General features: G+C 41.7%; 1 protein-coding gene across 4 annotated transcripts in view; it reads right to left on the bottom strand.

The window, feature by feature from the left end:
• PACS2 (phosphofurin acidic cluster sorting protein 2) overlaps positions 1-14,271 on the bottom strand; it is a 257,810-nt gene that overhangs the window by 170,820 nt on the left and 72,719 nt on the right. For all 4 annotated transcript variants that reach the window (XM_084854825.1, XM_084854822.1, XM_084854821.1 and 1 more), the window contains exon 5: positions 8,424-8,586. In XM_084854825.1, coding sequence (XP_084710951.1) covers positions 8,424-8,586 — 163 coding nt within the window. The remainder of the gene's footprint in view (positions 1-8,423; positions 8,587-14,271) is intronic.

The following is a 14,271-nucleotide window of genomic DNA, read 5'->3' as shown; positions in this document are numbered from 1 at the left end:
GAAGTCACAGGTCCCCAGCGCAGGAGGGGGACCCAACATAGGGGAAGGTAGAGGATGGACAATCCCTCCACCTACAACACAGCAAATTACCATGGGCCCAATACATCCTTTGATGCTTTCTGGCTAGTGTCTTTCATTCTGTAAGTCCTTCTCTCCCCTTCCTTCCAGGTTTTCTGGGATTTATGTAGCTGAAACTTTCCTCCTTGGTCTTTGAACTTCTCTGCTTCTCCAGCCCTACCCTTCTCTGCTTCAGCTATGCTTGATTTCAGCCAGCTGGTGTAGGCAGGAAGCCAAGTCAAATCAGTCCCTTTGTGGAGCTCATCAAACATATATTCCAAGGATCAAAATAAGAGGTGGCCAACGGGACATTAGCAGTCTTTTTAAAACTAGTTTTAAATGAAAAAGCCATGTTTTACAGAGAATACTACTGTTTGTTTCTCTTGGACTTACTTGTCCAGGTATATAATTGTCATATGGTTCTTGCTTATCAGATTCCCATTCTTATGACACTCCTTCTTATGGTGTGTCTAAGACCAGGTGACCAAAGGCCCCGATAGTTTACCATATGGTTGAGGCTGTTCACTCCTGTCCCTTGTGGGTTATCATCAACTTTCAGAGGAGACCCCAACAATAGAAGACTCCTGCTTCCTACTATTTATTTGTAAAGGGATGCAGAGTTCTTCTTTTTTATGGGGTTTCCGGACAGAGGTCTTGAGATACAAAGATCTGCTGTGAAGGGCTTCATATTTGTTAGCCCAGCAGATATCTTTCAAAGAGCATCTCACAAATCTATTAGGTCTCATGGCCATGCTAATTTGGGGTTAGTGCCAAAGCTGTGCAGATTCTCTCAAAATCTGCACAGCTTTTGTGACAGCAAGGTCTAGTAAAAGCTCCAAAACTCACAAGACCAGAAATTCTTTTACACCCACCCCACCTCCCATTGTCCAACATGCCATTCTGACATCCATTCTGATTGTCAAGATTCTTCATCATGATTTGTATGCCGTTTGTTGCTATCAGAGTTGCAACTATTTATTTGTTCGTTTGTTTGTTTGGGTGAGATCAGAAACGGCAGCGGGGATGAGGGATGGGTCCTTTCCACGTGGGGAAGAGCAGCTCTTCTCCCCAGCACAGTCAAGTTCCAGTGCCTGCCACCCCTCAGTCCCAGACATTGTAACCTTTCCTCATAAGGGAGTTGCTCTGGCCCTTTGATAATTTTGGTTGCCCTTTTCAGCATTTTTTCCAACTCTACAATATCCTTAGGTGTGGTGTGGTGACCAGAACTGTACACAGTATTCCAAGTGTGGTCGCACCATAGATTTGTATAAGGAGAGTATGATCTTTGCAGTTTTATTTTCGATGCCCCTAATTGGTGTTACGTTGGCCATTCTCCATTTCTCTCATACAGAGGCTGATCTTAGGGACATGTGACATATTTTTGTTAGAAGATCAGCAATTTCACACTTGAGTTCTTTAAGAACCGTAGGACGTATACCTTCTGGGCTGGTGATTTACTAGCTTTCAATTTGTTGATAAGTTCGAGAACTTCATCTTTTGTCACCACTATTTGCCTCAGTTTCTCAGACTCTCTGAAAACATCAGTTTAGGCACAGGTATCTGTCTTACAGCTTCTACAGTGAAGGCAGATGTAAAGAATTAATTCAGTTTCTCTGCAATCTTCTTACCCTCCTTTAGTAATCCTTTAACTGTTGCCATGCGATGTCCAACTGCCTCCCTAGCTGGTTTTCTGCTTCAGATATGTTTAAAGAATTCTTTATTGTTGGCCTTGATGTTGTTAGCAATATGCTCCTCAAAATGCTTTTCTGCATCTCTTATTGTCTGCCTGCATCTCCTTTGTACAAGTTTGTGTTTCTTTTTATTCTCCTTGTTTTGGCAAGACTTCCATTTTCTGAAGGAAGCCTTCTTTTCTCCTAAACCTTCCCTGATGCTATTCGTTAATGATCCTGGTGACCTCTTGGACTTGGTGTTACCTTTCCTAACCTGTGGTAAACATTCTAGTTGAGTTTCTATTATTGTGGTTTTAAGTAACTTCCAAGAATTTTGGAGAGATTTAATCTTCTTGTCTCCCCCTTTCAATTTCCTTTTTACCAGTTCCCTTCATTGTAGAGAAGTTTTGAAGGCAAATGTGACCATGTTGGACTTCCTTGGCAATTTTCCACTTAAATATATATTATCTTTAAAATATTCAATGAGTTATAATGCTAAATTTTCTCTGGATCTTCTTAAAACAATAAAATCACGTTTAATGTCCACAAGTGTAATTTAGGCTGGGGTTGGCCTAGTCTGGTCATTGTCAAAATAAAAGCACGGTCTGAAATCATAATTGCCAATTTCTGAGTGAGTAATTTTTGAGGTCCATTCATCAGAGATTATAAATATTGGCAATTCTAAAATACATATCGTGTCTGTTCAAGTAAAAAGTGTAATTTCTTTCATTTGGATGTTGCGCTCTCCAAGCATCTGTTAATTTAAATTCTGTCAATATTTGCAGCATGTCCACATTTTTCTGCTTTTCTCTTGCATGTGTTTTTCCACTCCTGTCTATAACCTCATCCAACACAATGTTTGGATTAATAAGTGTCACCTTTCCTTCTCTAAAATTGTCTAAGACCTTACATATCAGCCTCTAGGTCATATATTGTATCCACTGTTATGAAATTTACGTTCTTTGCTACTGCAATTAAAACCTCTCTAGCTTTAGATATACCAGGTGTTACAAATAACACCCATTCTTGGGTAAGATTTTAAGCTTTTTATTTTCTGGTGAGTTTCCTGTAACATCACTATGTCAGGTTGCTCTTTTTTTTTCTTTTTCTTTTTTGAGCACATTTTGGACTCTGCTTCATTTCTGGGGCATTCCCGAACCTTTCACATTAAAGGAGATTACTTTTATGTCTGTCATTTGCATATTTAAAAGAAATTATGCTTTCCTTTTTTTCCCAAGTCTGGCTACCTCAGTATTATCAGCCTTCAATGCATATTCAACAAAAACATTTCTTAAAACTATAACAGTTAGTAATGTCAACAAAACACAAACTGTAACCCTGCCTTTTTTTTTTGCCTGAGAGCACCTATATGGGAGCTCCCACGTCATGGGACCTCTTCCCATGACTACTAAAGGGAAATTAACTGGGGGTGGGGGATAAGAGGGAGATTTCCATCACTCCAACCATCAATGTAAAGTTTATTGTTCTCAGACAAACACTGAAATTAAAGACCTTTATGGGTGCTTGATAATGTTATTGCATAATAATTGAAACTGTTCACCATCCAACTCCAAAGGCAGACCGCTTCCTTGCCCACAGCACTTATTTCAGGTGTTTAAAGCATCAGTACTTGCAAAGGCCCTGAATCCCCATTTTGCTTGCACTCTTTTTCCTGAGAGTCAGGATTTCGTGCTTCCTCCTCATTGTCGAAGTGGTCACCTGGGTGTCATTCCTCCAGTTCCAAACTGAAGGCAGACATAAGATGATCTGCTTCTTGTCTAGCTGACACTGGGTATGTTTTCCCTTCCTTGTATATTATGATTTTCACCCACTGCCTCCATCTGTATCAATCCCTGCCTTGCAGAGCTGATAAATGTAGTAACATAGAGCCCTACTTCTCTGTAGAGTCTCCAAGCAGAGATCTTGGAATATCTGTATCTGTACACCCTCAAATTCCAACCTCCCTCCTGTTGTTGTTGTTGTTCAGTCATTCAGTCGTGTCCGACTCTTCGTGACCCCATGGACCATAGCACGCCAGGCCTTCCTGTCCTGTGCTCTCTCCCGGAGCGTGCTCAGGTTCATATTCATTGCATCCGTGATGCTATCTAGCCATCTCATCCTCTGCCGCCCCCTTCTCCTTTTGCCTTCAGTCTTTCCCAGCATCAGGGTCTTTTCCAGGGAGTTTTCTCTTCGCATTAGGTGGCCAAAATATTGGAGCTTCAGCTTCATTATCTGTCCTTCCAATGAGCACTCAGGGTTGATTTCCTTTAGGATGGACTGATTTGACCTCCTTGCAGTCCAGGGGACTCGTAAGAGTCTTCTCCAGCACCACAGTTCGAAAGCATCAATTCTTCGGCGCTCAGCCTTCCTTATAGTCCAGCTCTCACAGCCATACATTACTACTGGGAAAACCATAGCTTTGATTAGACGGACCTTTGTCGGCAAGGTGATGTCTCTGCTTCTTACTATGCTGTCTAGGTTGGCCATAGCTTTCCTCCCAAGGAGCAAGCGTCTTTTAATTTCATGGCTACAGTCACCGTCTGCGGTGATCTTGGAGCCCAAGAAAGTAAAATCTGTCACTGCTTCCATTTCTTCCCCTTCTATATGCCAGGAAGTGATGGGGCCAGATGCCATGATCTTAGTTTTGTTAATGTTGAGTTTCAAACCAGCTTTTGCACTCTCCTCTTTCACCCTCAACAAGAGGCTCTTGAGATCCTCTTCGCTTTCTGCCATTAGGGTGGTATCATCTGCATATCTGAGGTTGTTGATAATTCTCCCAGCAATCTTAATTCCGACCTCTGATTCATCCAACCCGGCATTTCTCATGATGTACTCTGCATATAAGTTAAATAAGCAGGGTGACAATATGCAGCCTTGTCGTACTCCTTTCCCAATTTTGAACCAATCGGTTGTTCCATGTCTGGTTCTTACTGTTGCTTCTTGACCCTCGTACAGGTTTCTCAGGAGACAGGTAAGGTGGTCTGGTACTCCCATCACTTTAAGAATTTGCCACAGTTTGTTGTGATCCACACAATCAAAGGCTTTAGCGTAGTCAATGAAGCAGAAATAGACGTTTTTCTGGAATTCCCTTGCTTTCTCCATGATGCAGCGAATGTTGGCGATTTGATCTCTAGTTCCTCTGCCTCTTCGAAACCCAGCTTGTACTTCCGGTAGTTCTCGGTTCGCATACTGCTGAAGCCTAGCTTGTAGGATTTTGAGCATCACCTTGCTGGCATGTGAAATGAGCGCAATTGTGCGGTAGTTTGAACACTCTTTGGCGTTGCCCTTCTTTGGAATTGGAATGTAAACTGACCTTTTCCAGTCTTGTGGCCACTGTTGAGTGTTCCAGATTTGTTGGCATATTGAATGCAGCACTTTAACAGCATCATCTTTTAGGATTTTAAATAGCTCGGCTGGAATACTGTCATCTCCGCTAGCTTTGTTGTTACTAATGCTTCCTAAGGCCCACTTGACTTCACTCTCTAGGATGTCCGGCTCAAGTTCAGTGTCCGCAGTATCATGGCTATCAGGGACATTCAGATCTTTCCTGTATAGTTCTTCTGTCTATTCTTGCCACCTCTTCTTAATCTCATCTGCTTCTGTTAGGTCCCTGCCTTCTTTGTCCTTTATCATGCCCGTCTTTGCACAAAACGTTCCCTTGATATCTCCAGTTTTCTTGAAAAGATCTCTAGTCTTTCCCATTCTGTTGTTTTCCTCGATTTCTTTGCATTGTTCATTTAAGAAGGCCTTCTTGTCTCTCCTTGCTATTCTCTGGAAGTCTGCATTCAGTTGGGTATATCTTCCCCTTTCTCCCTTGCTTTTCGCTTCCCTTCTTTCCTCAGCTACTTGTAAAGCCTCATCAGACAGCCACTTTGCTTTCTTGCATTTCTTTTTCTTTGGGATGGATTTCGTTGCTGCCTCCTGAACAATGTTACGGACCTCCGTCCATAGTTCCTCAGGCACTCTGTCTATCAGGTCTAATCCCTGAAATCTATTCCTCACCTCCACTGTATATTCATCAGGGATATGATTTAGGTCATACCTGAACGGTTTAGTGGTTTTCCCGACGTTCTTCAATTTCAGCCGAAATTTTGCAAGAAGCAGCTCATGATCTGAGCCACAGTCAGCTCCAGGTCTTGTTTTGACTGACTGTATGGAGCTTCTCCATCTTTGGCTGCAAAGGACATAATCAATCTGATTTCGATATTGACCATCTGGTGATGTCCATGTGTAGAGTCGCCTCTTGTGCTGTTGGAAAAGAGTGTTTGCTATGATCAGCATGTTCTCTTGGCAAAACTCTATTAGCTTTTGTCCTGCTTCATTTTGTACACCAAGGCCATGCCTGCCTGTTATCCCGGTGATTTCTTGACTTCCTACTTTAGCATTCCAATCCCCTATGATGAAGAGGACGTCTTTTTTTGGTGTGAGTTCTAGAAGGTGTTGTAGGTCTTCATAGAACCGATCAACCTCAGCTTCTTCGGCCTCAGTGGTTGGGGCATACACTTGAATTACTGTGATGTTGAATGGTTTGCCTTGGATTCGTACTGAGATCATTCTATCATTTTTAAGATTGTACCCCAGTACTGCTTTTCCCACCCTTTTGTTGACTATGAGTGCTACTCCATTTCTTCTAAGGCATTCTTGCCCACAATAGTAGATATGATAGTCACCTGAATTAAATTCGCCCATGCCTGTCCATTTTAGTTCGCTGATTCCCAAGATGTCGATGTTCAATCTTGCCATCTCATGTTTGACCACCTCCAGCTTACCTTGATTCATTGATCTGACATTCCAGGTTCCTAAACAATATTGTTCTTTACAGCATCGGATTTTCTTTTCACCACCAGACACATCCACAGCTGAGTGTCCTTTCGGCTTTGGCCCAGCCGCTTCACTCTTTCTGGCGCTACTTGGAAATACCCTCTGCTCTTCCCCAGTAGCATATTGGACACCTTCCGACCTGAGGGGCTCATCTTCCGGCGTCATATCTTTTAGCCTTGTGATACGTTCCATGGGGTTTTCTTGGCAAGAATACTGGAGTGGGTTGCCATTTCCTTCTCCTCCTCCCTCCTACCAGCCACCAAAATAGTGAGTTTTTGAGAATCCTTGGCTCAACGGGCCATTATCGAGGGGCCTGGCTCCAGGTGGCAGTTTCGCAAATAGGGCTCTATACATCCTGCCAATATCAGTTTGGACAATGTCCAGCTCCATTCAAACAGAAATGCTATCATGTTGCCCCTTCTAGGTTTTCTTTCAGCCCCCTTATATGAATATTAGCCCTCCAGCTTCTAGTTGCGAATGATCCTAGTAAATCAGCATTGGAACTCACTAGACCTGTCAATGTCTTTTGGTGCTTTAACCCAAGATTTAGGGCTTCATTGGCGGTGCTTGAAATTTCTGTCAGCTTTTTCCCTAACTCATCCACCTTCGCCTTTCATGGGTTGATATCTTGAGGCCAGCCCTGCTGTAGTTGTTGTCTTTGATCAGTCATGTCTGCCATTCATGCCTCTCTGTGGTTTGGGCCTACTTCCCCCCAGTAACTGGCTGTCACTCTCCTCTTCCTTGTTTTGTTGCTTTGTTTTTCAGGTCAAAGAAAGAGATAAGCTGACCATCTTTGCTCAGCAGGATGTACTGTTGTATGCCATAGAGAAGAACCTCCTCTCTGCTGTTGTTTGCTTTCACTGTTGTTTAGGTAAGTTTGTTTTGATTGTGCTGTTTGGCAAGTCAGAGCTCTAGTTCAAAATGCCACCAGGGTGTGTGTACGTGTGTGCGCACAGGGGAGGGGGAGTTGCATGCAAGATTTTTATTTTGGGTGATAGAAATCTAGCAGTTTAATTTTAAGAACATGAGACCTGATTTATGCAAGCCAAATTCAATTCAACTCTGGAGTAGCTAATCCTCTATTTGTCATTTGTGTAACACTGAAGACCGCAAGATTGAAATGCATCTGGCAAAAGGAATCACTGTGTATATTGGCAATTAAATTTATTCCTCTGTCCCGTGATAGGGGCATCATTTTGTAGATGTGTTAATTTTCTTTGTACTTTAAACATCTCAGTTTGATTTTAAACGTTTGATTATTTATGTGCAATAGTAAACTTATTTATTATACTGCTCCTCAGCCCAAAAAAGGCTCCCAGAGCAGCTTACAGTCAGTATAAGACAGACTTAAAACTTCAGCAACATTTGTATATTATTTTGACACAGATGTTTATGTTGCTTCTCAGTTTTTCTGGACAGGCATTATTTCCCTTAATTGCTTTGGTCCTGAGAACCCAGGCAAACACAATTGGGAGAGGCCAATGCCTCTCCCCTTTGTCCAGCTTGGTTTCTGTGATACAGGCCAGGCTGGTGCTTTCGTTCAGAATTAAATCCCAGATGGCAGTCCCTAGATGCACCAACCTGACATAGAACACCAGCACTGTGAAGCCCGATAAAATCCAGAAAGGGGGATACAAAAGGGACCAGAACAGAAGGGACAGAATGGCATCCTGAAGAATCCCACAGGTAACCTCCCAGCATGAGAGATGGGTATGCATCCATTACTATTATGTCAAGACTGAGTGGCCCAATTCAATAGGAGTTCCCCAAAAACCCACCATATCCCACACTTGTGTAACCAATACCTCAGAATCAATTGGCACAACATAACGTATCCCACAGTGCAGAATATAAACTTTTCAGTTCTAAAATTACCTGTAGACTGTATTTTCTGACTCATGTGTATAGTACTATCCTCTTGGTCTATTGGTTGACTAGACAGTGAGAAAATCCAGATCTCTGCTATTTTGGCTGTAGCTTCCTTGATGCTGCTGAAAAGGCTCAATACCTGGTCTCCTTCTGTTGGGTGCTGCATTACCTAGAATTGGAGACATAAGCACATACTTCACTCACATTTTGTGGTACCCTATTTCTAGTTCAGGTAGTTCAAAGAACTGTTCTCCTAATTTCAGAACGATTAATAGTCTGATTCCTTCTGTTGCCAAGGCAACTACTAATGACAGGATGCTGACAAGCAACTCCTGCATGGCCACAGTAGCAGAGCCAAGAGCTCTCACCCCTGCAGCTAATCAGTATTATTGTTGTACCACACATATGGGCAACCCATGGCCCTCAGCCAACTTCCATGTGGCCTCCAGGCTGATTGCCTCCCATGCTGGGCAGCGAGGGAAGGAAATGGCAGGATTGCTGCATTCCCATTGCATGCCTCCCCACACGCCAACATTCTCCAACAGGGCAGTGGGAAAGGGGAATGCATACAATGCGGGGAAGGGTGAGCGTGTGTTTGCATGTATTTGTGGGGGGAGGGATGTGAGTGTATGTGCGTACGCGTGAGAGAGAGAGAGAGAGAGAGGTTGCTAGGTAGAGCTTAAAAGTCAGGGCCTCTAAGGTAGCTTTCTCTTAAATGTTACCTGTTCAAAGTACAGAGCCAGCCAGACAGGTGAAGTTGAGGCATTTCAATACATGGATGACAGGGTGATGTAGGCAGTAGATTTGTTAGGCCCTGAGGAATGTTTTCAAACAAGCTAGGCCTGTACAAAAGGGATGATCTCCACTTGAACCAGAATGGAATTGGACTGCTTGTGCTTAAATCAAAAAGGTATCAAAGCAGTTTTTAAACAGATTTCTGAGGCAAAGCGGACAGGAGCTGTGATGAGGGTGGTAATGTTCTTGATCGCCCCAATGGTGACAAGGTGGAAGTAGACCAGGAACATACAGTAAAACATAATAGCCAAAGGACCATAGGGGGAAATGCACATGCCAGAGACAGCTGGAGAGGGACATCATGGACAGGTGTTTCTATGCCACTGCTAGAAGCCTCTGAGCCAAGATGAGGAAATTTAATGCTCGTTTTTAAAGGAGAACATGATAGAATGGAGAGAACCAGTGGGATATGGTCATCTCTGGATATAGAAAACTCTATAGAAAGGACAGGGAAGGGCATATTGGAGGTGCTGTTGCTCTGTATGTCAGGGAGGGCATAGTGTCAAACTAGAAAGCTTAAAAGGGGCAGACTCTTCCACAAAATCACTGTGGGTGACAACACCGGGCTGTAACTGTAATTTCATACTGAAAATGTGCTATTGGCCCCTGATCAAAACACTCGGGGTGATCTTGAGATGGACAATGAAATCAGGGATGCATCCAAACAATGAAGTGTTGTAGTAATGGGTGACATCAATTACCCTTACATTGGCTGGATAAATGCACATTCCAGTCACGACAAAGAGGTTAAATTTCTCAATACTCTAAATGACTGTGCCCTAGAATCATTGGTCACAGAACCAAGCAGAGGCAAGGCTACCTTCAATTTAATCCTAAGTGGTGCCACCCAGAGCCTAGTGTGAGATGAAATAGTTCCTGAACCAACTGGAAACAGATCGCAGTGCCATCAAATTTAATGTATATGCAAGTGAAAAATTGCCAAGGCAGTGCAATACAGTCACATTTGTTTGCGAGAGGAAAATTCTCTAATAGGAGAGAAACAGCAAAAAGGAAGTTGAAAAGGAAAGTCAAGAGGATCAAATCTCTCCAAAATGCCTGGGGGTTAATCAAAATCGCAGTAACAGAAGCTCAGGTAGAAAGTATACCACAGGACAGTAATAGTAGCACAAAGTCCGAGAGATCCGGAACAGAGACAGAAATGGGCTGGAGCTCTTTTCTCCCCTACTACCTGTGGATGCCTTTCCACGTCATTTCATAAACTTTGGAAGTAGAGGATCTGTATGAGACCAGAATGGTGCTAATTACTTTCTCCACAATCCTCTCTGTCAACAGTTTTCAATTATAAATCATCTAAATGAAACTAAGTGAACAAACAGATTTTAAACTCCTGTTTCCCAAACAGATTCCAGAGGTGTCATTGTTAGTCCACATGGATACAGCCCATGTCCCTATAGAAAGCTAATGAAAATAAAAGTTGGTGACAGACAGAAGAACCCTGAGGGAGGCTTCTCTTCATATTAAATAATTCAGATATATACCCATTTGCCATCACTTTTGCTTCTGGGGATCTATACATTAATTAAATCCATATTGAAATACACACACACACACACACACACACATTAAGCATAGAATCATAAAATAGTAGCGTTGGAAGGGGCCTATAAGACCATCTGATTAAAGCAATTTAAAGTTTTCTTTCTATTTTAGGATTAACCACTTCAGTTTAAATAATGCAATTTTATGTGTCCAGCCATAACATAATGAAAATGTCAGTACAAAATAAAATCCAAGTACAGTGAGACCAGTATCACAGCTCATATATAGGAACCGTAATTTGGACAACAGAATACAAGTTCTCAATATATGCAGGGTTAATTAAACCAGTCTATCACGTGCACAGGAAAAAAAGCCGTTTTGGATAAATTGTCTTAGAATCAGAATAGTAGGGTTGGAAGGGGCATACAAGGCCATACAAGGCTGTGATCCAAGTCACAGCATCCCTGACAGATGGCTGTCCAGCCTCGTCTTCAATGCCTCCAGTGTGGGAGAGCCCACCACCTCCCTAGGGAATTGGTTCCACTGTCATATTGCTCTCACAGTCAGGAAGTTTTTCCTGATGTTCCGCCGAAATCTGGCTTCCTGTAACTTGAGCCCATTATTCCATGTCCTGCACTCTGGGATGATCAAGAAGAGACCCTGGCCTTCCTCTCTGTGACAACCATTCAAGTACTTGAAGAGCGCTATCATATCTCCCCTCAGTCTTCTCTTCTCAAGGCTAAACATGCCCAGTTCTTTCAGTCTCTCTTCATAGGGCTTTGTTTCCAGTCCCCTGATCATCTTTGTCTGGCACGATTTGTTCTTGACAAATCCATGTTGGCTTCGAGTAATCATTGCATTCTTTTACTTTCTTTCTTTTTTGAATATATTTTTATTTATTTTATCTTTATAAATGAAATATACCAAATATACCAACAACCTGATCAATACTAGAATTTCCCAACAATACAATATTCTGATGAGGACACCATAACAACAAAAAGAGAAGGAAAAAGAAAGAAAGAAAGAAAGAAAGAAAGAAAGAAAGCAAAGGGAGGAGGAAAGGAGGTGAAGAAAAAGGAAGATTAATTCCCCTTTCCCCCCCTTAAAGAATTAAATTTAAACTCCAATACCCCCAACCTCTGATGCCATTGTGTTTTACAAGCTATATCTATAACATTACCAATCTTACAGTTTAATAAACAACCTTACATTTCAATATCATATCATCAATCTTATATCAAAGTAACAGGTCTACAGTTCATTCCCAGTAGCCTAGATTATTACTAATAATTATTATTATTAAAAAAGGAATATAGTGTTATATAATAATAAAACTTAAAATAAACCTTCAACAGTCAGTAATATATTTTATATTTTATACTAGATATATAAGTACACATTGTACCCCCAAACAATAAACCTAAATACAGCATACCATATCTACTCTGAAATAAAAAATAATAAAAAATATAAAGAAAAGCAAGAAAAAGAGAGAGATGGAAGAGAATAAACAAATATCTGTATAATCATTTATCTTCTGACCTCGCCTGGATCATGTAGACTAAATACAAGCAGCTAACAAAGCTTGTTTAAAGATCCCAGTTCATGGGGTTGTAACAGAAATCTCACGCATTTTTACGTTCAGCCATGCCGCCACCATTTCATGATTTATAAACTTCTTCATCTGACCTTCAGACACAATACAAAGCGTAGCAGGATATTTTAAGTAATATTGTAAGTTCATTTGTTTTGCCATATCTTTCGCTTTGATAAATTGCCTTCTTTCGCCACCTCTTTGATGTAATCTGGAAATAACGTAACTTTATCTTGTTTCCAGGAAAGGCTTCCACCCTCTCTTGCCAAACGCAGGATATAATTCTTTGTGGAGACTTTTGTAAATTGGACTATGATGGTATAGTCAGCCCCTTTAGCATTTGGCACACGAAATGCCTGCTCAGTACAAAGTAAATAATCAGATGGGATGGGGAGTATCTCATGCAAAAGTTTATCCACAAAAATAGGCAATTTTACATCATTAGACAAATTTTTAATCCCAATAATATGTACATTGGATCTTTTCGTGAAGGCCTCCAATTGAGAAATTCTGTCAGAGACATTTTTAAAACATACTTGTGTCGTAGTTTCATTCCCTGCCATTCGGTCTTCTAGCTCATTAGTTTTCGTCTCCATTTTTTGCCATGACACATTAATTAGATCCACAGCTCCTTGCAAGGCGGTGATGGAATTTTGGATTAAATCCAACCTTTTGGCTTGCTCCATAAATTGCGAAGATAAAGTCTTTATCAGAGTAACTAATTCCCCTATATCTTCTGTTTTCGAAACTTTTGACACAGGAGGTACGGGGAGAGTTGGCAGTAATGCCTGCCCCTTTCTTCTCTTTGGTGTAGTCATGTTTCTCTCAAACAGATCTTGCAGGTCCTCAGATGTTCTCAAATATTGTTAATATTTCTTAAATCATCCCTCAGGAGTTGTTGATATTTCTTAAAGCATATATTATTATGGAACACATTAGCCCAGTTTTCTCCTATGACATACGAGTTTCAGAACAGCGTTTTGCGTTGGTAAAGCTCTGGGGAGATAATCCTGGAATCCAGCCCCCCCACTATCTCATGGGGGATACTTTTCTCCAAGATGTTATCCAGAGCTGCCTTGCCCCCCCCTTTTTAATTCCAGGGGGGAGATGAAAAGGTTTTTCAACCTTTTAAAAAGCTGTTTGAGAAAGCTCCCACAGAGAGCCCATGGGAAGCTGCCAGAGCATCACTGGTTCCAACCGGAAGTCCTCACTTCAAAAATTCTAAAGGAAAGCCAAATTTAGTAAAAGTAGCAAAAATAAATTGCCAGTAAATTTTTATCAAAGGATTTTTCAACATCCAAAGTGATAATGGTGGCCTGGTCCGTTCTATCACTATTTAAAGCTACCAGATCTATGACTAGGGATGCTGGAGAACTCTGCAACGGAACCAAATGATTTTGCATTTTCAGTGGGGAGATGAAAAGGTTTTTCAACCTTTTAAAAAGCTGTTTGAGAAAGTTCCCATGGGAGAACCCGTGGGAAGTTGCCAGAGCGACTTCGGTTCTAACCGGAAGTCATCGCTGCATTATTTTCAAGGTGCTTACAGATGGATTGCTTTATCATCTGCTCCAGAATTTTCCCAGGGATGGATGTCAGACTGACTGGTCTGTAGTTCCCAGGTTCCTCCTTTTTATCCTTTTTGAAGATAGGGACAACATTAGCCCTCCTCCAGTCATCTGGCACTTCCCCCGTCCTCCATGATTTCTCAAAGAGAATAGACAGCGGTTCTGAGAGTTCTTCTGCCAGTTCCTTTATTACTCTAGGATGCAGTTCATCTGGCCCTGGAGATTTGAACTCATTCAAAGTAATTAGGTGTTCCTTGACCATATGCCTATCAATCTCAAGCTGCAATCCTGCCCCTTCAGCCTGTACTTCGCCTTTGCCAGGGGGCTCATAGACCCTCTTTTGGGAGAAGATTGAGTCAAAGTAGGAATTGAGCACCTCTGCCTTTTCTTTGTCATC

The sequence above is a fragment of the Heloderma suspectum genome, chromosome 4 (genome assembly GCF_057233095.1).
Source record: "Heloderma suspectum isolate Gila_16-S chromosome 4, 16-S_ref, whole genome shotgun sequence".
NCBI classification, from domain to species: Eukaryota; Metazoa; Chordata; class Lepidosauria; order Squamata; family Helodermatidae; genus Heloderma; species Heloderma suspectum.
Note: the sequence above shows the minus strand (reverse complement) of the source record. Positions and strands in the feature narration are given on the sequence as shown.